The sequence below is a fragment of the Schistocerca cancellata genome, unplaced genomic scaffold, assembly GCF_023864275.1.
Source record: "Schistocerca cancellata isolate TAMUIC-IGC-003103 unplaced genomic scaffold, iqSchCanc2.1 HiC_scaffold_426, whole genome shotgun sequence".
NCBI lineage: Eukaryota > Metazoa > Arthropoda > Insecta > Orthoptera > Acrididae > Schistocerca > Schistocerca cancellata.
Window position 1 is genome coordinate 909,549 of NW_026046443.1, and position 23,966 is coordinate 933,514.

A 23,966-nucleotide genomic window follows, 5' to 3' on the forward strand; every position below is an offset into this window, starting at 1 on the left:
AAATACTACTTCATCACTAAATCCCAATTCATAATGAAGAAAGTTAACGTCAAACCCTGTATAGAACAATACCAGATCAATTCTTTTCAGGCATTACAGAATTCCACACTTTCAGCATTGCCTGTCAATCCTGCCCAAAAACAGTCACTGAAACCCCAAAAGTTACTCAAGCAGAGTCCCGAGCCATCAGTGATCTGAAGGTAGACTGCTCTATCATCAACATCCCTGCAAACAAAGCCGTGGCATTTTACTGTAAGGACTAAGCGGCAGAGGAGATATGTCAGTTCTTGGACTCCTCAATATACACAACAATTCCAACTGATCATGTCCTTTCCATCCAGACTGATGGGCAGAAAATGCTCAGCACAATACACCCTCACATCTGCTTCCACAGAGCTCTTTACCCCTCCAGATTCACACATCCCCACCAAGTAACCACTTCTCAAAATAGACCATAACAGCCATACAGGGCACCCCATAGTAGCTGACTCCAAAACCTCCACTGAATCCATCTCAGCCCAGGAAAACTAGCTCTTTCAACCCACTACGCAGAGCCTTCCATGCTACATAAAAAGACACGAACCACTTCCTGGAATGTCTGCAATCCATCCCAACTACTCTCCCAGCTGTAACTCTTCTCACTCTTTTTTAAGTGTTACAGGAATTTCAGATACATGCACAGCCTCTCAGATCTAGAACACTACCTCCACACCTTCATAATCTTATTTATTGTCACAAATAGCCTACATCTTCTTTATGCTTACATTCTTCACCTTAGGGGCACACTCAAATCGGAGAAACTGCTTTGAGAACCACAATGCACCCATTTAATGCCTACTTTTCATGGGTCACATGGAAGAGGCATTCATCAACCCCCACAAGCTGGGTCCCTCTGGCCTGTTACAAATTTATTGATGACATTTTTGTTGTCTGGACTCATTTCATGCAACAGCTTAACTCCTTTGCTCAATTCAAGTTGACCTGCCTCTTTCCAGATCCAAAGCCACTTTCCTAGATACTGATCTCCACCTTATCCACACATCCAAATCTCAATCTATTAAAACAAACATTCAATATAATAGAGGGAAACATTCCACGTGGGAAAAATATATCCAAAAAGAAAGATGATGAGACTTACCAAACAAAAGCACTGGCAGGTCGATAGACACACAAACAAACACAAACATACACACAAAATTCAAGCTTTCGCAACCCACGGTTGCCTCATCAGGAAAGAGCAAAGGAGAGGGAAAGACGAAGGGATGTGGGTTTTAAGGGAGAGGGTAAGGAGTCATTCCAATCCCAGAAGCAGAAAGACTTACCTTAGGGGGAAAAAAGGACAGGTAAACACTCGCGCACACACACACACACACACACACACACACACACACACACACACATCCATCCGCATATACACAGACACAAGCAGACATTTGTAAAGGCAAAGAGTTTGGGCAGAGATGTCAGTCTTTGCCTTTACAAATATCTGCTTGTGTCTGTGTATATGCGGATGGATGTGTGTGTGTGTGTGTGTGTGTGTGTGTGTGTGTGTGTGTGTGTGTGTGTGTATGTGCGCGCGCGAGTGTTTACCTGTCCTTTTTTCCCCTCTAAGGTAAGTCTTTCTGCTCCCGGGATTGGAATGACTCCTTACCCTCTCCCTTAAAACCCAAATCCCTTCGTCTTTCCCTCTCCTTCCCTCTTTCCTGATGAGGCAACCATTGGTTGCGAAAGCTTGAATTTTGTGTGTATGTTTGTGTTTGTTTGTGTGTCTATCGACCTGCCAGCGCTTTTGTTTGGTAAGTCTCATCATCTTTCTTTTTAGATATAAAACAAACATTCAGTTTGAAAGCTGTGACCCATCCACTTCAAAAACTCCCTTCCCTATGGCTTAGGTGTTAATGGGAAACATATCTGCTCAACCATCACATTTCTAACATCTACACCAACAACTTGTCCCAGGCTTTCTCCTCCCATAATTGCCCCATAGCTCTTTAACACAAACAAATCTTCCACATAGTTTCATCCTATCACCCTCTGAAAAAGTAATCACTTCCAAAAAACTCTAAAGCATTCTCCTTGTCACCCAGTATCAAGAAGGCCATGAATGTCTCATACTTTGCTCGGTGAAACATATTATTTCCTCCAGTCAAGCCCTGAAATTAGATCCTTTTCCTCAGATCTCCTCATCACTCCACCAACCATCACCTTCTATTGCCCTCTTAATCTCCATAACATTCTTATCAGACCATATGGCATTACCATAAAATTATACCCACCCCAAGGCTCCAAATCCTGCAGTCAGGAAGTATTGGCCAGCCATTCTGTCTTGTATTTTTATATTATGGTGTGAACTAAAATGCAAAAACAGTAGAGGAAATGGCTCAAAACAGTTTCTTGAAGAAGAATATGAAAAACTGTTGTAACTTATGACATACAAGCACAATATGAACAGAACATAGTATCCATCATGTTAAGTTAGTAATTTGTGCTCAACATGAAACAATGTTTGAAACTATATATTATGCGGATTAACGGCTATGAAGAGTGGCAGTGAAGCACCATTTAAGAGGAATTAAGTACCTCCTGAATCTGTAAACTGTCACTTACAGCAATGCGACCATCGGTTGACCCATTATGTTGTAAGGCACTGTCTGAGCCAGTCAGCAGCTTCAACAGCTCTTGCCGATCATGAGGCAGTGACCCACCACTCTGAGCCTGCTCCTGTTTCAGCACAGCCAAGCAGTTCTCCACAAACTGATGCCATCGCTCTAGCCCCACCTGTGTGACGCATACAAAATAAAAGATCTTTTTTAATTTTTAAAAATTTCTTGAACATGGTGTAAATTAATGCTTCAGGGAATAAATAACAGCTAGTGTGTTAAGTGTTTAACTTTCTGTTAGAACAGGGCTGTTATACAGGTGAAGTCTTTCTGAAAGAAAAACCTTAGCATTTGCCAGAATTTATTTAGGGAAAATCTAAATGTGGATGATGGTTTCGATCCTCTTGCTCCCAAATACTACTCCAATGCTTTAACTGCTGAGCCACCTTACTTGGTAGGGAATACATGGTGGGTGAAGAGAGTTGTTCATATCGAAATAACATTTCTATGTAAATGATTTATCCATTATTAAAATGTTATTTGAAATAAACACATTGGTCAATGAGAACATTATGACTACCAACCTACTGACGATATAAACCCATCCAGGCAATAGCACCATCAATTGGTGAGGGCTGCTAATCAGACACACATACAGTGCGTATAATATCAGTGAGCATGCTGTATGTGTGTAGAATAGGGAAAGAGGGTGATCAATCCGAGTTTGACCAAGGGTAGATTGTGATAGCCCAGAGGCTTGGCACGAGCATTTCGGAAACTGCATGACTGGTGTGTTTGAGGAATGCTGTTGTGAGTGCCTTTAAAATGTGATGAAAACAAGGTGAAACCATGTCCAGACATTGTGGGGTTGGGTGGCCACCTCTCACTAAATATGTCTGATGTTGCAGGCTGGGCAGGACAGACGGCAAACTGTGGCGGAACGAATATAAGATTTTAATACTGGGCTGAGTACAAGTTTGTCTGAACAGACAGTGCATCAAGCACTCCTAATGATGGGCCTCCATAACCAATGACCCATGCTTGTGCCAAAGTTAACACCACAACATTGGCAACTACGACTGAACTGGGAATGTGGCCATCAATATTGGACATTGGCGCAGTGGCAGGGCACTGAATGGTCTGACAAATCCCAATACCTTCTTCATCATGCCGATGGGAAGGCACAAATCTGTCTTTGTCCAGGGGAACCATTTCTTTACAGCTGTACTGCAGGACTGAGACAAGCAGGTGACTGCTCCATTATGCTCTGGGGAACATTTACATAGGTATCCATGGGTCGAATAGAGATCATGCAAGGCACCATGATGGCCAAGGAGTATCATACACTTCTTGCAGACCACATACACCCCTTCATGATGATAATGTTTCCTGATGACAGTGACATTTTTCAACAAGATTATGCATCATGTCACAAGACCAGGACAGGGATGGAGAGGTTTGAGGAACACAGCTGAACGTGGCGTCGGAGCTCCTTGTCCCCTCCCCAGAATTTATGGGAATTATTTGATTTGTGGGTGCAGAAGTGGTGCCAATTCCCTCCAGTGACTGACCAAGGCCTCATTGCTTCCATGCCACAATGTGTTGCTATTGTTATCCTCGCCAAAGGCATACATACCAGCTATGAGGTAGGTGGTCATAATGTTCTGGCTGATCAGTGTGTATTAGTCCCTTAAATATTTAACGAATGTTTATAAATAATCATTTTTAAATGAACTTCAAAGGCAATAAAAATTATAAAAGACAAAAAGCTCATAAAATTTTATGTTTTAATTCTGCAATGGTGCCTTTTCCTATTTTCCTATACTATTTAGGCTTCTCCTACAACAGCTGCTGTAGGTTTGGATTTTAATTAGTAAATATCTGCTTACAAGAATATAGCTGCATGTCTTTTTGCAAAAAAAAGGGAAACATTCCATGTGGGAAATTATATATATATATATGAAAAATGTCTGCTTGTGTCTGTGTATATGCGGATGGATATGTGTGTATGTGCGCGCGCGAGTGTATACCTGTCCTTTTTTCCCCCTAAGGTAAGTCTTTCCGCTCCCGAGATTGGAATGACTCCTTACCCTCTCCCGTAAAACCCAAATCCTTTTGTCTTTCCCTCTCCTTCCCTCTTTCCTGACGAGGCAACCGTTGGTTGCGAAAGCTTGAATTTTGTGTGTATGTCGACCTGCCAGCACTTTCATTTGGTAAGTCACATCATCTTTGTTTATATATATATATATATATATATATATATATATATTGAATATAGGCCAAACTCTTTGCCTTTACAAATGTCTGCTTGTGTCTGTGTATATGAGGATGGATATGTGTGTGTGTGCGAGTGTATACCTGTCCTTTTTTCCCCCTAAGGTAAGTCTTTCCGCTCCCGGGATTGGAATGACTCCTTACCCTCTCCCTTAAAACCCAAATCCTTTTGTCTTTCCCTCTCCTTCCCTCTTTCCTGACGAGGCAACCATTGGTTGCGAAAGCTAGATTTTGTGTGTATGTTTGTGTGTCTATCGACCTGCCAGCGCTTTTGTTTGGTAAGTCTCATCATCTTTCTTTATATATATATATATATATATATATATATATATATATATATATATATAAGAGAAAGATGATGAGACTTACCAAACAAAAGCGCTGGCAGGTCGATAGACACACAAACAAACACAAACATACACACAAAATCTAGCTTTCGCAACCAACGGTTGCCTCGTCAGGAAAGAGGGAAGGAGAAGGAGAGGGTAAGGAGTCATTCCAATCCCGGGAGCGGAAAGACTTACCTTAAGGGGAAAAAAGGACAGGTATACACTCGCACACACACACATATCCATCCACACATACAAGACACAAGCTATTATATATATATATATATATATATATATATATATATATATATATATATATATAAGAAAGATGATGAGACTTGCCAAACGGGGGCGCTGGCGGGTCGATAGACGCACAGGCGAACGCAAACTTACACACGGGGTTCTGGCTTTCGCAACCAACGGTTGCCTCGTCGGGTGGGAGGTGGGGGGGGGGGGGGGGGGAGGGAGGGACGAAAGGATGTGGGTTTTGGGGGAGAGGGTGGGGAGTTATTCCGGTCCCGGGAGCGGGGGGACTTGCCTTGGGGGGAAAAAATGACATACCTCATACCTCACCTGTCTTTCAACAACATCTTTGCCTCTGTACTTCTGCCTCGACTGACATCTCTGCCCAAACTCTTTGCCTTTACAAATGTCTGCTTGTGCCTGTGTATATGCGGATGGATATGTGTGTGTGTGTGCGAGTGTATACCTGTCCTTTTCTCCCCCTAAGGTAAGTCTTTCCGCTCCCGGGACTGGAATGACTCCTTACCCTCTCCCTTAAAATCCATATCCTTTTGTCTTTCCCTCTCCTTCCCTCTTTCCTGATGAGGCAACCGTTGGTTGCGAAAGCTAGAATTTTGTGTGTATGTTTGTGTTCGTTTGTGTGTCTGTCGACCTGCCAGCACTTTCATTTGGTAAGTCACATCATCTTTGTTTTTAAGGTATATTTTTCCTTCGTGGAATGTTTCCTTCTATTATAACTATATATATATATATATATATATATATATATATATATATACACACACACACAAAGATGCTGTAACTTACCAAACGAGAAAGTGATGGTATGTTGATAGACACAATAAAAAACACACAAACACACACACAAGTTTCAAGCTTTCGCAACTCAAAGTTGCTTCATTAGAAAAGAGGGAAGGAGAGGGAAAGAAGAAAGGGTGTGGGTTCAAAGGGAGAGGGTAAGGAGTCATTCCAATCCTGGGAGCGGAAAGACTACCTTAGGGGGGAAAAAGGACAGGTATAGACTCACGCACACACACATATCCATCCGCACTAATACCATATATGTGCAGATGGATGTGTGTGTGTGTGTGTGTGTGTGTGTGTGTGTGTGTGTGTGTGTGTGTCTACACACACCTGTCCTTTTTTCCCCCTAAGGTAAGTCTTTCCGCTCCCGGGATTGGAATGACTCCTTACCCTCTCCCTTTGAACCCACATCCTATCTTCTTATCCTCTCCTTTGAACCCACATCCTATCTTCTTATCCTCTCCTTCCCTCTTTCCTGATAAAACAACCTTGGGTCGCGAAAGCTTGATATTTGTGTATGTGTTTTGTGTGTTTTTTATTGTGTCTATCAACATACCAGCGTTTCCTTCTTTCATAAGTTACAGCATCTTTGTTTTTTATATATATTTTTCCCCACGTGGTATGTTTCCCTCTATATTACCATTTCACCTTCCGTAATGACCTCTTCAAAAAACTTTGTGCCATTTCCGACTGTTTTGATCTCAGGTTGGCAGACTTATAGGCAGTAATCAAAAATCAAAGAACAAACTCTACGGACAGACAATTAACCCCTACATTTTTCCTATAGAAAATTGGAAATAATTTGCCCTCGAACACAACAAGTCTGCCTCAGGTTCACTAACAATCAATTGTTTTCTTGTACAGTGTACCAACTATTCAGTGGAAAGTTCTGGCAGAACGTAAATATTTAGAAGTAAAGGAGACCATTCACTGAATAGCAGAGGTATTGAGTCATTGTGTGTGTGTGTGTGTGTGTGTGTGTGTGTGTGTGTGTGTTTTACTCTAGTTTGTCAAAAGATTTATTCTGAAAGGTAGTAAAGCTTTCTTTCTCCTTTGTGTGTACTTCCAACAACTCCATTCCTCTGCTATTCGCCGAGTTGTTTCCTTCATTCCACCCCTGTGAGCCACCCGCTCACATGTTCCACATTTTCTGTAGTTCTTAAAAATTTCAGCCTTTCAGAATATGACATCTAGCGACAGTCTGTGAATCAGTTAAGTGTCTCTGTGTGTGGCATTAGCTACACCTCCTTTAAGTGCCTACTTTATAAACTGAATCATTTCTAATCATTTGCATTTAAGTATCATGAAGAACGTGAGCCACACAGCTGCTAACAACAATTAAGATTCACTAAGCAGTCATCACAATATTTCATTCTCACACAAATCATTAAGTACTGAAGTTGCCCAACAACTTCCCATTTAATTATCAGCTAACGTGTTATACTAAAATAACATCACCTAGTCATGATAACTATGGTTACACCTGTACTTCACATAATGATCTCTTGAGACATTCTCAGTAGAGCAGCAATCAAATCAAAGAGCCTGCATCTAAAATTTATCAGATCTGTTTGGCATTCAAAATAAAACAAATTTTGTGCAGAAAATATTATTCCATGGTATATAATATTAAAAGTTAAAAACAGTTCAAAGCCTATGCAAGGATTGAAAATATAAGCATTATCTCTCTCTCTCTCTCTCTCTCTCTCTCTCTCTCTCTCTCTCCCTCCACACACACACACACACACACACACACACACACACACACACACACACACACACACACACAGAGTAAATTATTAAAAAATGCAGAAACAAAGCAAATGTGATCATCCAGTAGCAGCAAGCATAGGAACTAATAACAATTGAAACTATACTGTATATACTGTAACCAGTCACAATTTATTTTCTGTGCAATACACATTTTAGAATTTGAAACCTCAGTCATCAGGTGGATTTATGTCAATTAATACAGCATGTATGTGTTGGATGTACAGCTATTGGGTAGTCTGTGACACTGTTTCCAGTGATCACGTACAATTTGTGTCGCTAAGGTGATTATGTATGCGATGCAAACAACGGTTGCCTGTCACCAATGGAGATAGTGTCACACATTACACAAAAGTTATACATCTTATTAATTGTCATAAATCCACCCAACAACAGATACTTCTGAAAAAGTGGAAATAAATAAATTGTGACTGATCAGAGTAGGGAGATAGTTTCATAGTTTCAATTGTTATTTATAAAAGTCTTGATAAAGCTTAACCCAAAAGTTCAAATTTAAAGATGACTAATAATAATCTATCAAATGCAGAGGTATTAGATTTATTGTTGCAGGTAGTGTATATACCACCATCTGGCATCAATTTCGCACTCAAAGGCTACAAAAATCATTTGATTGCTGAATAACAGTAATTTTCCTTGTTCTGACTGAGCTGATATTAAGAATGTTAAAATGTTTCATTTGCTTTACAGCATCCCTTCTTGGCTTCTTCTATAACACTACCCATCTAGTCAATTTTTCTATCTCAATTCTCCTTCTCTTCAGTGATAAGGAGTGATGTTTCAGAGGGACTCAATGGCATGGTTATTAATCCCTTTATTCTCATAATCAATGAGCCAATACAAAAATTTTGCAATTGATACAAATATAGTTATTAATTTAGTAATTAGTAGATATTAATTTAGTAATTTAGTACTGGAGGGAAGTGTTGAGGGTGAAAATCGTAGAGGCAGACCAAGAGATGAATACGCTAAGCAGATTCAGAAGGATGCAAGTTACCGTAGTTGGTGGAGCTTGAAATCTTCACAAAATAGTAACCCAAGGTGTTGCAGATAGAAATAGGGTCCACTACGTCATCATCTGCTATGGTCAGCCTGGAAATTGGGGAATGGACCTTGGTCCCAGAGAGCCGTCAGAGGTTGGCCCCACATGATGTCAGAGGAATTGGAAAGTGGTTAAAAGAACTAGTAAATGAAATCCACCTACCTTTTTTTTTTTTTTTTGCTATCCTGAAGAATGCAACGACACTGAGCACACAACTTTTTATAATGAATGCAGTTCACCACTGTAGAAGGACAGATGCAAATGAGAATAAGTGTGCATGGAGTCTGAAAGAAACATGGGTGCTCCCGTGTTAAGACAAATGAGGCTAAGTTGACTGAGAAGGTCAGCCAACAGGTTGCCTGTTGGACAGGTCCTGGGAGAATCACAAAAGAGGTGGTGCGCATTAACGTCACCAAGCAGCAAAAAGGGATGAAGTAGTTGCCCAACAAGCTGGGAGAAAGTCAGCCCTGTTAACACTGAAGGACAGAGGGATGTAAATGGAACAAAGTGAAAAGGTGAAGTGAGGAACAAAAATGTGGAATGCAACAGCTTGCAGCAGGGTGGTCAGGGAGATGGTTTGACTACAATCATCATTCTGGATGAGCAGAGTAACTCCTCACGAGGTGAAATGCCATCCTCGAGGAAGGTCAAAGTAGTCAGGAAAGAAATGCAAGAGATCAAAGCAGTCATGAGGATGCAGTTTTGTTACCTGGAGGCAGAGAACAAGTGGACACTGCAATTCGAAGAGCAGCCATGATCCCTCTTCATTGGATCTAAGGCTGCAAACAGTCCTTTGGAGGCAAGTCATGATGAGAAAAGGGAAGAAAGGAAAAAATGAAGGGGCATCACCTCAGCAGCTATAGAGTGCCAGCATTCAAAGACTCACTGCTACAGGGTGCAGGATCCTGCTCCACGAGATCTGGCACTCCCTCTGTCAGTCTGTGGAGTCCAAGGCAGAAAAAACAGTTGACTGTGCATGCTGGTGACCTGGAGGTCAGCCAGGTAAGGGTATCACATGACAACCTGTTGAAAAGGATTTACAAGTCGGCAGAGGAGAAAATCATTTGCCTTCGTTTGATTTCCTGGAGCCTTTGAGGGTGGCAGATGACAATTCAGATGTTTGTTAGGAGGGACATAAAAAGTCTTCACCAGAGTATTATTTCTGTCAGTTGTGTAACATGTGACTTTGTCCTGTGAGTGAAAGTTTGGCAGCCTGTTGCACAGCTGGAGGAGGAGGAGATGGGGATGCTACTGTGACACTGGGAGATTTTACAGCCACAGTTCTGAATCTGATGTCGCATGTCTGTGTGGCCACATTCTTCGTGGAGCGAGATGTAGAACGAACAGTACTGCAAGTACCAGATGGTAAAACGCAGGGTTTCCAACTAGCCGACAATGTATGAGTGACAGGGAAAGGCACTTTTTCCTTCACCCTTATCTCCTGGATGGCCCACACAGGACAATCTCGGGAGGAAGTTGCATAGTCACCATTGTGATTGATACAATGGGGAGAAAGAGGCAGACAATCGCCCTCATGAGCACCCTATCACAGGTTACACAAGTGGCTGGGTGTCGACAGGACATTCGAGTGTGGTTGTAACACAGACACTAGTAGCAGCACATTGGGTTCAGAATGTACGGTCAGACTGTGATAACTTCATACCCTATTTTGACCTTTGATGAAAGCATGATTCCATCAAACTTGAGAACAAGAGTGAATGTGGGCACTAAGAATGTGTCTCCTGACACTAACAGGATAGCCATGGAGGTGCGAAGCTGCAAACAGTTGTTGTGATTGAGAATCAGAAACAGTCTCCAAAAGCAAAGTGTCATTGCATAAACAAGAGCAGGGTTTCACAGGGCCAACTATTGCATCAACACCTTCCTGAACAATAAATGGATTTACCATAGAAAAGGACTGTCTTCTGCATTTGAAACCATGAGGAACAGTGGTGCAGCTGGGAAGGTCTTTGAATTGTTAGCCTCATTCCATTTATGTTTAGTAGTTTAGTAGATGTTGACTGAAGATGATTGGCTCACTGCGAGAAAATTCCCCATGACTGCCAGTGTCTCCAATGGTGCACTCCTTCCAATTGCCCCCCCCCCCCCCCTCCCTCCTCACAGTTCAAAGGAAGTGAAATGTAATTTAGGGCTTATACAGAAGCCAGACTGCTTTTACAAGCATTGAAGGACATGAAAGGAAAGCAGTGGTTGAGAAAGGAGTGGAACAGTATTGTAGCTTCTCCTCAATGTTATTCAGTCTGTACTTTGAGAAAGCAGTTAAGGAAAAAAAGTGAAATTCAGAAAAGAAATTAAAATTAAAGGACCAGAAATAAAAACTATGAGATTTGGTGATGACATTGTATTTCTGTCAGAGACTACCAGATACTTGGAAGATCAAATGGCTCTGAGCACTATGGGACTTAACTTGGAAGATCAGTTGAACAGAATACACAGTGACTTGAAATGATGTTACAAGGTAACATCAACAAAAATGAAATGTGGGTAATGGAATAAATGCTCGTAGAATTATATTAGGGAATGAGATATGAAAACAGTATACGAGTGTTGCTATTTCGGCAGCAAAATAGCTGACAAGGGCTGAAGTAGGGAGGAAACAAAAAGCAGACTGACAATAGCAATAAATGTGTTTCTGAGAAAGGGAAATTTGTTAACATCGTATATAAAGTCAAGTATTTGGAAGTCTTTTCTGAATGCACTTGTATGGAATGTAGCCTTGTATGCAAGTGAAATGTGGAGCACAAGCAGTTCGCACAAAATGACAACAGAAGCTTTTGAAATGTAGTGCAAGAGAAGAATGCTGAAAATTAGATGAGTAGATCAAAAAACTAATGAGAGGACACTGAATAGAATCATGGAACAAAGAAATTTATGGCACAACTTGACTACAAGGAGGGACTGGTTGACAGGACATGTCCTAAAGCATCAAGCAATCATCAGTTCAGTAATGGAAGGAAATGTGATGCGGGGAGTAAAAACTGCAGTGAGAGAGAGAGAGAGATCAAGACCTAAATAAAATAAGCAGCTTCAAATGGATGTAGTTTGCAGTAAGTATGCAGAGATGAAGATGCTTACACAGGACAGACTACATCAAACCAGCCTTTTAATTGAGAAAGCAGCAGCAGCAACTGCAGCAGCAACAACAACACTATGTGGGAATTATAATTTTACAAATGGACTCCCTACTTCTGACTGATGGCAGTCAGTAGCAATTGGGACACTTCGAGCTGGCATTGATCTGCAGATGCTCTTTGCCAACTGTGCAGCATACTTTTATGCCAGTATTGACAATTGTCTGCTTTGTTACTGAGCTGCGCTGTCACTGTCTGTCTTGTTGCGGTATTATGAATACGACTTTTTCAAAAAAATCTTTAAAAACAGTGATCTCAGGGCGCACAACGTCAATGGTCATTAGCGCCCTGACTACTCTAAGAATGCACCGCGAGGCACAAGTTTAAAACAACAACTAAAAGGGAAAACACGATAAAAGACAGACTGACAGGCATAGGATTAAAAAACAGCATCATCAAATGTCCTTAGAGAGGTTTGTCAAATTGATAAAACGAAGAACACGAGCAGCTGCTCGTGGGTCATCCGCTAAAATGGCATCGAAAGTACTTGGCAGGTTAAGATCTAGGCGCAGTGTGTTAAAATCTGGACAGGACATTAAAATGTGTCGAACCGTCAGCAAGTGCCCACATGGGCAGAACGGCGCCAGCGCAGCCGTCAGCAGATGGCGATGGCTGAACCGGCAGTGTCCAATTCTTAACCGGGCCAAAACTACCTCCTCCCGCCAAAAAGGGCGTGAGGAGGACGTCCAAGCCACGGGAAGAGGTTTTAAGGCCCGAAGCTTGTTGTCTGTAAGTGCAGCCCAATCAGCATGCCACAGCGATAAAATGCGCCGACAAATGACCCTGCTAAAATCGGACGAAGGGACACAACAAGAAGCTGTCCGAGGCTGGAGGACCGCAGCCTTGGCCGCGGCATCTGCAGCTTCGTTCCCAGGGATACCGACATGGCCAGGAACCCACATAAAGCTAACCGGAGAACCGACGTCCACCAGCTGCTGAAGAGAGCGTTGGATCCGGTGTACGAAAGGGTGAACCGGGTACGGATCACTGAGGCTCTGGATGGCGCTCAGGGAGTCGGAGCAGATGACATAAGCAGAATGTCGGTGGCGGCAGATGTAAAGAACAGCCTGGTAGAGGGCAAAGAGCTCAGCTATGAAGACCGAACAATGGCCATGGAGCCGGTATTTGAAACTTTGTGCCCCGACAATAAAAGAACACCCGACCCCGTCATTGGTGTTAGAGCCATCTGTATAAATGAAAGTCATGTTGATGAACTTCGAACGAAGTTCCAAAAAACGGGAGTGGTAGACCGAACCGGGGGTAACCTCTTTTGGGAGCGAGCTGAGGTCAAGGTGAACGTGGACCTGAGCCTGGAGCCAAGGTGGCGTGTGGCTCTCGCCCACTCGAAAGGTTGCAGGGAGTGAAAAATTAAGGTGTTGAAGGAGGCGACGAAAGCGAACTCCAGGGGGTAGCAGGGCAGAGACATACAACCCGTATTGATGGTCGAGAGAGTCGTAAAAAAAGGAACGATAAGACGGATGGTTGGGCATTGACAGTAGCCGACAGGCATACCGACAAAGCAGTATATCGCGCCGGTAGGTGAGTGACAATTCGCCAGCGTCAGCATGAAGACTCTCTACGGGACTAGTATAAAATGCTCCGATCGCAAGTCGTAAACCCCGATGTTGTATGGAGTTGAGGCGGCGTAAGATGGATGGCCGTGCAGAGGAGTATACGAAGCTCCCATAATCCAGCTTGGAGCGGACGATCGACCGATATAGACGAAGTAGGACGGTTCGATCCGCTCCCCACGACATACCACTGAGAACACGGAGGACATTTAAAGAACGGGTACAACGGGCGGCCAAATATGACACATGTGGGGACCAGCTAAGTTTCCTGTCAAATGTAAGGCCTAAAAATTTGGTTGTCTCCACGATTGGGAGAGCAACGGGACCGAGTCGTAAGGACGGTGGGAGAAACTCTTTGTAGCGCCAGAAGTTAATACAGACCATCTTCTCGGCAGAAAAACGGAAGCCATTGGCGACACTCCAGGAGTAAAGACGGTCAAGAGAACGCTGAAGACAGCGCTCCAGGACACGTGTACACTGCGTGCTGCAATAGATGGTAAAATCGTCCACAAAAAGGGAGCCTGATACATCAGCTGGGAGGCAATCCATTATTGGATTGATCGCGATGGCGAAGAGAGCGACGCTCAAAACTGAGCCCTGTGGCACCCCATTCTCCTGGCGAAAGGTGTCGGACAGGACAGAACACACACATACCCTGAACTGTCGATCCATTAAAAAGGAACGAATAAAAAGAGGGTGGCGACCGCAAAGGCCCCATGTATGCATGGTGCGGAGAATGCCCGCCCTCCAACAGGTGTCGTAAGCCTTCTCCAAATCAAAGAACACAGCCGCGGTCGGGCGCTTCCGCAAGAAGTTATTCATAATGAAGGTCGACAAGGTAACCAGATGGTCAACAGCAGAGCGGCGCCTACGAAATCCACATTGTACATTGGTAAGTAGGTGTCGAGACTCGAGCAGCCAAACCAATCGAGAGTTAACCATTCGCTCCATCACTTTACAGACACAGCTGGTAAGCAAGATAGGTCGATAACTGGAAGGCAAGTGCTTGTCCTTCCCCGGCTTAGGAATCGGGACAACAATAGACTCGCGCCAGCATGCGGGAACATGTCCCTCAATCCAGATGCGATTGTATGTACGAAGAAGAAAACCTTTACCCACAGGAGAAAGGTTCTTCAGCATTTGAATATGAATAGAATCAGGCCCTGGAGCGGAGGACCGTGATCGGCCAAGTGCATTTTCGAGTTCCCGCATGGTGAATGGGGCATTATAACTTTCACAATTCGAGGAGCGGAAGTTAGGTGGCCTAGCCTCCTCTGCCTGTTTGCGGGGGAGGAAGGCAGGGTGGTAATGAGCGGAGCTCGAAACCTCTGCGAAAAAGCGGCCGAAGGCATTGGAGACAGCCTCAGGGGCCACAAGGACGTTATTTGCGACCTTCAAGCCAGAAACTGGTGAGTGGACCTTAGTGCCAGATAGCCGGCGCAGGCTACCCCAGACAACAGAAGAAGGAGTAAAACTGTTGAAGGTGCTTGTGAAAGCAGCCCAGCTGGCTTTCTTGCTTTCTTTGATAATACGACGACACTGAGCACGTAATCGTTTATAATTGATACAATTCGCCACTGTAGGGTGGCGTTTAAATGTGCGTAAAGCATGTCGACGAGCACGTAAAGCGTCTCTACATGCTGCGGTCCACCAGGGGACCGGTACGCGACATGGAGAAGAAGTAGGGTGAGGGATGGAATATTCAGCAGCAGCGAGAATGACTTCCGTGAGGTGTGCGACCTGACGATCACAGCTTGTGAAGGTTTGATCCTGAAAGGTCGCCCTGGAAGAGAAGAGCCCCCAGTCTGCCTTGGAGATGGTCCAACTAGAGGAGCATGGAGAGGGGGTATGCTGCAGGAGATGGATAACACACGGGAAGTGGTCGCTCGAATATGTATCAGAAAGTGCATACCACTCAAACCGGTGTGCAAGTTGGGGAGTACATATAGAGAGGTCTAAATGGGAATAGGTGTGAGATGTGTCCGAAAGAAAAGTAGGGGCGCCAGTATTGAGGCAGACAAGATTGAGCTGGTTGAAAAGGTCTGCTAACAAGGAGCCCTTCGGGCAGGATGCTGGAGAGCCCCAAAGGGGATGGTGGGCATTGAAGTCTCCAGTTAACAAAAATGGTGCAGGTAGCTGAGCAATAAGTTGCATCATGTCTGCCCTGGTAACGGCAGATGACGATGGAGTGTAAACGGTACAAAAGGAAAACGTAAAAGTGGGGAGAGTAATGCGGATGGCAACTGCCTGCAGGCCAGTGTGCAACGTGATGGGATCGTAGTAAATATCATCCCGGATCAGCAACATAACCCCTCCATGAGCTGGGACACCTACCACAGGGGGTAGGTCAAAACGCACAGAGGTGTAGTGTGCCAAGGCAATTTGATCGCAGGGGCGTGTAATGCGGATGGCAACTGCCTGCAGGCCAGTGTGCAACGTGATGGGATCGTAGTAAATATCATCCCGGATCAGCAACATAACCCCTCCATGAGCTGGGACACCTACCACAGGGGGTAGGTCAAAACGCACAGAGGTGTAGTGTGCCAAGGCAATTTGATCGCAGGGGCGTAGCTTCGTTTCCTGGAGGGCTACGACGAGCGGACGGTGCAAGCGGAGCAGCAACTTCAAGTCCTCTCGGTTGGAGCGAATGCTGCGAATATTCCAGTGAATAAGTGCCATCGTAAGAAAAGGAAGATGAAAGAAGGGGTCACCTCGAAGGCCGCTGAGGGCCTGGCTTCGAGCGAGCACTGCCGCCGCTATCAGTAGGCGGACAGTCATCGTCCATTGGGTCTATAGGTTCATCGACCATCTCGGGAGGATGGCCGGGAGGGGGAACTTCCTCCGCCGGTGAACGGCCAGATGTACGGCTACCAGCGGTGCGGCCAGGCGAAACGGATGACGGCCTGGGGCGGCAACCGCTGGGTGGCGCAGGAGAAGAAATGCACCGTGGCGGAGAAGGAGAACTGTGCTTCCTATGAGCCATTTTGGAAGGACGTTTGGTGGAAGTACCGGTCGAAGGCTGGGAGGTCGAGGTACGTAGGAAGTCTGCATGGGATGGTTCCTTCTTGAAGGCCCGTGCATCTGACTTCGGGGTCTTCGTCTTAGCAGAAGCTGATGAAGGGGCTGGTGTCTGTGGGGTGATGGGAGGAAGAGGAGACGTCGACCGCGCGATCTTAGCACTGGCCGAACGGACGACCGTGGTGCTGAAGGTCAGATCGCATGTCTGGGTTGCTACCTCCCTGGTAGTCCGAGGAGAGGCGAGGACAGTACTGTATTTCCCCGCTGGGAGCAGCGCGGGCTTCCTACTAGCCAATAGCTTGCGAGCAGCCGAGGTGGACACTTTCTCTTTGACCCGAATTTCTTGGATACAGCGTTCTTCCTTATAGGCAGGACAGTCGCGGGAGGATGCGGCATGGTCACCCTGACAGTTCACACAACGAGGATACGGAGGTGGACAGTCACCCTCATGGGCATCCCTGCCACAAGTGACACATTTAGCCGCATGGAACAAGACTGTCGAGTGCGATTGAACCGCTGACACTGGTAGCAGCGCGTAGGTGTCGGGACATAGGGGCGAACAGAAATAACCTCGTAGCCCGCCTTGATGCGCGATGGCAGCTTAACACTATCGAAGGTCAAGAAAAGTGTCCGGGTCGGTACAAGGTCATTTTTGACCTTTTTCATGACCCTATGGACAGCCGTCACGCCCTGCTCAGCTAGGAAAGATTGAATCTCCTCGTCAGTCAATCCGTCAAGGGAGCTAGTATAGACTACACCACGAGACGAATTCAAAGTTCGGTGGGCCTCCACCCGGACAGGGAACGTGTACAGGAGTGTGGCCCGAAGCAGTTTTTGTGCCTGAAAGGCACTCTCAGTTTCTAGTAATAAGGTACCGTTACGCAACCTGGTACAAGATTTGACAGATCCGGCTATGGCATCTACACCCTTCTGGATAACGAAAGGGTTGACAGAGGAAAAATCCTTTCCGTCCTCAAATCGAGAAACGACGAGGAACTGTGGGGCAGGCGGTAGTACTTTTGTCACTGGTGGCTGGTCACGTTTCCGTTTTTGGGCAGAAGTCGAGAGAGATGGAGTAGAATCCATTGCGGAGGAATCCCCCATGATTGCCAGCGTCTCCGATGGCGCGCTCCTTCCTTGTGGGGACCCTCTCAGAGGGCACTCCCGCCTTAGGTGAATGTTTACACCTTAGGTCACACCTCCCGAGAAACAGACGGAGGGACCAATCGGCATGGTCAAAAGGTATCAGCTCAGGCAATCACCTGGCCTTTACCAGGGGGTACGCGCGTGCCTTACATGTCTACCCAGGGCGGGGAATTATGCGTTACCCCGTCACCGGCTACGCGTGCGAACGCGTGGGTCAGCCTTCAGGCACGCACAGAGAGGAAGGAAGAAGAGGAAAAAGAAGAGAGAGAGGGAGAAAGAGGACAGACTGTCTCAAACGCCGAGGCAGAGACCAGAGAAGGCAAGGAGAAGAAGGCAATGAGAAGGCAAGGAGAAGAAGGCAATGAGAAGGCAAGGAGAAGAAGGCAATGAGAAGGCAAGTAGAAGAAGGCAATGAGAAAGCAAGGAGAAGAAGGCAATGAGAAGGCAAGGAGAAGAAGGCAATGAGAAGGCAAGGAGAAGTCAAGGGAAAGAGTAAAGAAGACAGTGAGGTGGAGAAGAGCAAAGAAAGGAACCAACAAAAGGAAGGAAGAAATGAGAAGTGAAAAACCAAAAAGACCACAATTATAGGTCGTGGAACCGTCCGTCTCCGGATGCAGGCGCTAACTACCCCCGTGAGGGGGATGGACTCCTTTTAGTCGCCTCTTACGACAGGCAGGAATACCTCGGGCCTATTCTAATCCCCGGACCCGCAGGGGGGACCCAGGTTTGTGTTGCCTGCACTGTGTACTTACAGTACATAGAGGTGGATTTTGTTTACCACCTTTCCCTGCAGAGAACCCTGTGCATTCTCCTCTGTTTATGCACCTACTGCTTACCAGATTCCATTATAGTTTGCAATTAGTCGCTTGCCTTCCATAAATAGCCTTATTGTTGCTCTTCAAGGATTGAATTCTCTTATAAGTATCACACAAGTAATAATCCTAATTTAAATATTCCTTAATTCTCACAATATGTAGTTAACTACCATCCTTTGATGAGCATCAAATCAAGTAAATACTGGACCAGCAATAGTAGATGAAATAGTAACTACGACATATAATAGCAAAAGTAGGAACATTTTTCACAGTAGTGTCTATTTTAAATCTTCAGAAACATGCTAACAACTGGGTATTGCTGTTGATCGGCTGATGGTTAATGGACTAAACAGTGAGTATATAATCCCTTGGTCAAGAGACAGGTCATCTGGATTTAGTAATGCCAGACAGAATTTGATCAAAGTATGGAGGTATGTAGAAGTTGTACTACAGAGGCATGGCAATAAAATTGATGCCAGAGCTGAGAAATAATTTAAGGGAGGTAAAAGGATACATTTTGGGCCAGTATGTACGTCAGAGAGCAAACCAGATCTCCCTCACAGATTGTCTGTCATGAGAGGAACTTCACCTATATCTTACTCCCTGACAACGCAATTAAGAACTACGACAATTATGGGTATATGGGGCATTAAAAAAACGGCAAGGTAGTCACCATAACTATTAATACATCAATACCACTGTGACATAAGATGGTCAATGTCTTCATGGAAAAATGTTTGTGGCTGCCCATGGAACCACGATCATACCCAGGCACACATCTCTTTATTCAAAGCAAATTGACAGCCATAAATGTGTTTCTTCAGAGCTCCAGAAATATGTAAATTGGATGGAAAGAGACTGGGACTGTATGGAGAATGTGTAAGGGCTTCCCAGCAAAACTTTTCCAGAGTAGTAAAAACAACAACCCTCCAGTCCGCCGCTTGTGGTCTCGCGGTAGCGTTCTCGCTTCCCGAGCACGGGGTCCCGGGTTCGATTCCCGGCGGGGTCAGGGATTTTCACCTGCCTCGAGATGACTGGGTGTTTGCGTTGTCCTCATCATTTCATCATCATCCAGGAAAGTGGCGAAACTGGACTGAGCAAAGGTTGGGAAATTGTACGGGCGCTGATAACCGCGCTGTTGAGCGCCCCACAAACCAAACATCATCATCATCACAACAACCCTCCAAAAGTTGGCAAGGTTGTGTCGATGATGCTGCAGAAATTTCACTGGGAAGCCCTTACACATCCTCCATATGGCCCCAATCTCTCTCCAAGTGATTTCCAATTTTTGGAGCCCTGAAGAAAGGCATTTATGGCCATTTATTTGCTTTGCATGAAGATGTGCACACCTGGATATAATCATGGTTCTGCAGACCAACGCAAATGTTTTTCCATGAAAGCAATGGCCATTTTGTCATACAGTGGAAAAATTGTATGAATTTTTGTGGCAATTACTCTTGAAATACTTTCTTTTTTTCCATCTGTGTCACATTTGACTGCCCTATATGATAGTAGAAGAGAGAATGCTAAAAACTTAATGAACATCAGTTGGACCAACAAATGGTGACAGAAATAATCAGCTCTTTGAGTGAGTGGAGGCAGTCAAAGTGTCCTCTGGGGCTCAGTGTACAATGGAGTGCCTAACTTCCACAGCAGTCCCAACCCAGATCCATTACACCCAAAGTTTTAAAGGTGGGAACAGCACCCACTATCAATCGATCTTTTCTCATCAGCTAGTAACAAGGATGAGGAATGCTTAATATCTTGCCTTCATTAGAGTGCTACTACTAAATCATACAATAGGATTATGAAAAACAAGAGCTAACTGTATTCAAAAATAATTAAAACAAAGTAAAAGAGGGATGAGAAAGACAGCTGGCAGAGGAGAGCAGGGTTAAGATTCTGCCAGACCCAGCAACAGCCAGGTGGCACCCATGTCTCTGCTCTGAAAGTAGTGTAACACATCATATCTGAGAATAAAAACTATTGTATTTGAAAAAACAAAATACAAATTCAACCATCCAAATGTGATCCATCAATACAAAGCATGTCTGCGTAGCGCTACATATATTCGACGGCAGAAGCAAATGACCAGTGCTTCCACATCCTCCATTATCTCAAGGTAACTAGCAACATGAATAAGCTGGTAACATCTCAGGAAAGAGAGCAACAATGAAACAGTAAACGAACATATGTAAAAGAATAAGAAGAATTTTGGGAAGGGCAGGAGCCAGGCTGGACCAAACATGGGCAGCCATTGGCTCCTTGGCTCATTGGCAAGTGACTGAGTGCCCCTCCAATCCCTCAAGCGACTGACAAAGTTAATGTGCCCTACATCACTGAGACAAATAGAAACCATTTTTGTAAGTAAAATGTAAAACCAGATCAGTCACTTTGGTGTCATCTGTGAGTAAAGGTAGTGGGTCAGCAAGTTTGGGGTTTCACTGTAAGGTGGCCAAATTAGGGCAGATTCAGTGTGGACTGAACCACCTCACCACCAGTGGGGTGAATTCTCACGTTGTAGTATGTGGCCATGAGTCACCTAAGGGTGGCCAATGCACAGCCACTAAAGAACAGCAGAGTCCCTCTGAGAAGTATGAAGGGAAGACTGCCACATGGTCTTCGTCCCCTTACAGGTTTGCAGTTTATTCATGGAAACCATTACACACTTTCATGGAAACTATCCTGTTTTCCAAGCCTCCAACAATCAAAGATCTGGTTCTGGCACCATCATCTCCAAAGTTGGCATCCTGACAGCCCACATAGCCAACATGTTCATTCCCTGGGATCTCAATGTGATCTGGGGTCCAAACAAAGATGACAAACTTTTCAGACTGATGGAGGTCATACAGGAGATCCTGTATAGTCATTAGCAATGGATGTAGAGATTAGCACTGGTCAATAGCCTGAAGACTACTAAGGAAATCACTGCCAATTAATAATGTTTCACTTGAACAAATGTGGCCGAGGGCTGGAGCAATGGCCACCAATTATGCAGCAAATTCACTGCATCAGGGAGCATAATTCACTGCACTCTGCATGTGTGCAGGCAAAACCAGTTCATCCATCAACCACAGAGCCATCAGCATATACCACTTCCAAACCCAGAAATAAATCAAGGACAGCCCGGAACAGGCAGCAAAAAACCATGGGATCAATAGTGTCTTTTGGTCCAAAGATAGAGCAAGACAGATCAAAGGATGGCGTACAAACCATGGGGAAAAAAATAAATTAAAAAAAAAAATCAAGAATGGGCCCTAGAGAACCCACTCATGTAGGTTAATGAGAATGTTTTGACTTCATGCGGTGTCATAAGCCTTTTGCAAGTCAAAACAGACAGCAATAATATGACAACACCAGGCAAAAGTTGACCAGCTGTAGAACAACCTGGGCAAAAATCACTTTGGGACAGAGCCAAAAAACCTCAAGACTCAAAGGTACCTGCTGGCTCACCATATGTTCCAGTAGTTTGCATTAGTGAGACTAACTGGGTGATAGCTGTTCATTTCAGTACCATCTCTGAGTCTCATCACTGAGATGGGAACTCACCCTTGCTCCAGATATGGTGGAAAATTGCAAGGACATGACACTGGAAATTCACTAATAGATATCTGAGCATTGGCTGAGGATGTGATCTGGCCCTGGATCTATGTTGGGGCAAGGAGTTAGTGCACTGAGGAATTCCCACTCACTGAACAAAGCTCCAGGTGACTTTGCTCCATCTGCTTTTTTTAAGGATGAAATGCAGGCTGATAATTCTCAGCTACAGAGTCTCGAGCAATAATACGAAGCAAAATATTTGATGACAGTGCGTCCGTGTAGCCAACAGCATTCAGAGAGATACTGAGTACACCTGTGGGGGACTGGTATACACCGAGGCACTCAATCTTTGTCCAAAGCTGTGAGGGAGGGGTACAGTGTCCAATGGCAGCAACATACTGTCTCAGCATTTTCATTTCTGTCATTTCATGAGGTGGCAGACCCAAGCATGAAGCCATTTAAAGGTAATTAAGTGCTTATTCAATGGATGTCACTTATGGCATCGGAAGGCACATCTAAGCTCTATAATGGCCACAGTGATTTTGGGAGTCCACCGAGGTCTGGACAGCCACATCCATACCTCCTTGTGGCGTGACACTAAGGATGATGGAAAAGGTGATGGCACCTTAATCAGCTTTGTTGCGAGCCCATCTGGGTGGATGCCCCAGGAGGATGGGAGGATCAAGACAAATGGTCTCTGATTACTGTCACAAACATCATCACGGACTCTTCAATGGATGAAGTGGAGATGACATGGGCTGCAAATAGAAAGATCAATGGCTGAATAAGACCCATCTGCACAACTGATGTGTGTGGGAACACTAAACTTCAAGAGCATTGGCGGGGGGGGGGGGGGGGGGGGGGGGGGGGGGGGATCGCCAACCGCCGGGGAGGCGGTGTAGTCTAGTGGTCTCGAGGGCCCAACATAGAAGACACAGAGGGCAATGGTAACATCGTCTAGGATGCAGACGATGGTGTTTCTTCTTGGCTTCTTGATACGAGAGTCAGTCAAGAGTCTTGCATCCTCAGATTTTCTTTTCTCTTTGGAGGGTGGTGCAGTCCAGTCAACACGATGAACAATGGTCCCCACAGTTGGCACTGATGGGGGCAGGGGCACAAGGAGCGATCATGAACAACAGACATCCACAATCACTACAGATGGGGCTACTGTTGCAACATGAAGACATATGCCCAAATCTTGGGCATTTGTAACACCGCATGGGAGGGGGAACATGCAGCGTCACATCACATCGTTACACCATCAGCTTGACCTTTTTACGCAACGAGTTACCTTCTAAGGCCAAAATGAAGACTCTAACCTTGCTGTCCTTTGGTCCCCCTGGACACAATGGATGAAATACACATCCCGGAATGTAACTCATCATAGTCTTTGGAAGCAGACTGTGGTGGAAGATGATGCCCTGCACCATACAGAGACTGTTTGCAAACAAAAAGGAATCCACATTTTTCCTTAAACAACTAAGTACGTTGGAGGGGAGGGGGGGGGGCATATTTCCCCTCGTATCTCTGAGCCCTATATTCCTCTCATGGCATAAACAGGGAAAGAAACATTTTGGGGCCACATCTCTCTGTGGCATTAAGTCTTACTTTCTGAGTGGACTGCTGGGGCCATGTGTCCAAGAG

At 44.9% G+C, this 23,966-nt stretch overlaps 1 protein-coding gene across 2 annotated transcripts in view; it reads right to left on the reverse strand.

Annotated features, from left to right (window-relative positions):
* The window catches only part of LOC126124776 (NCK-interacting protein with SH3 domain-like), a 109,923-nt gene that overhangs the window by 74,697 nt on the left and 11,260 nt on the right, over nucleotides 1–23,966 (reverse strand). The window contains exon 3 of one of the 2 annotated variants that reach the window (XM_049915122.1): nucleotides 2,608–2,778. In XM_049915122.1, the coding sequence (XP_049771079.1) occupies nucleotides 2,608–2,778 (171 nt within the window). Of the gene's footprint in view, nucleotides 1–2,580; nucleotides 2,779–23,966 lie in introns of both variants that reach the window. The other variant, XM_049915121.1, reaches the window with a different exon arrangement.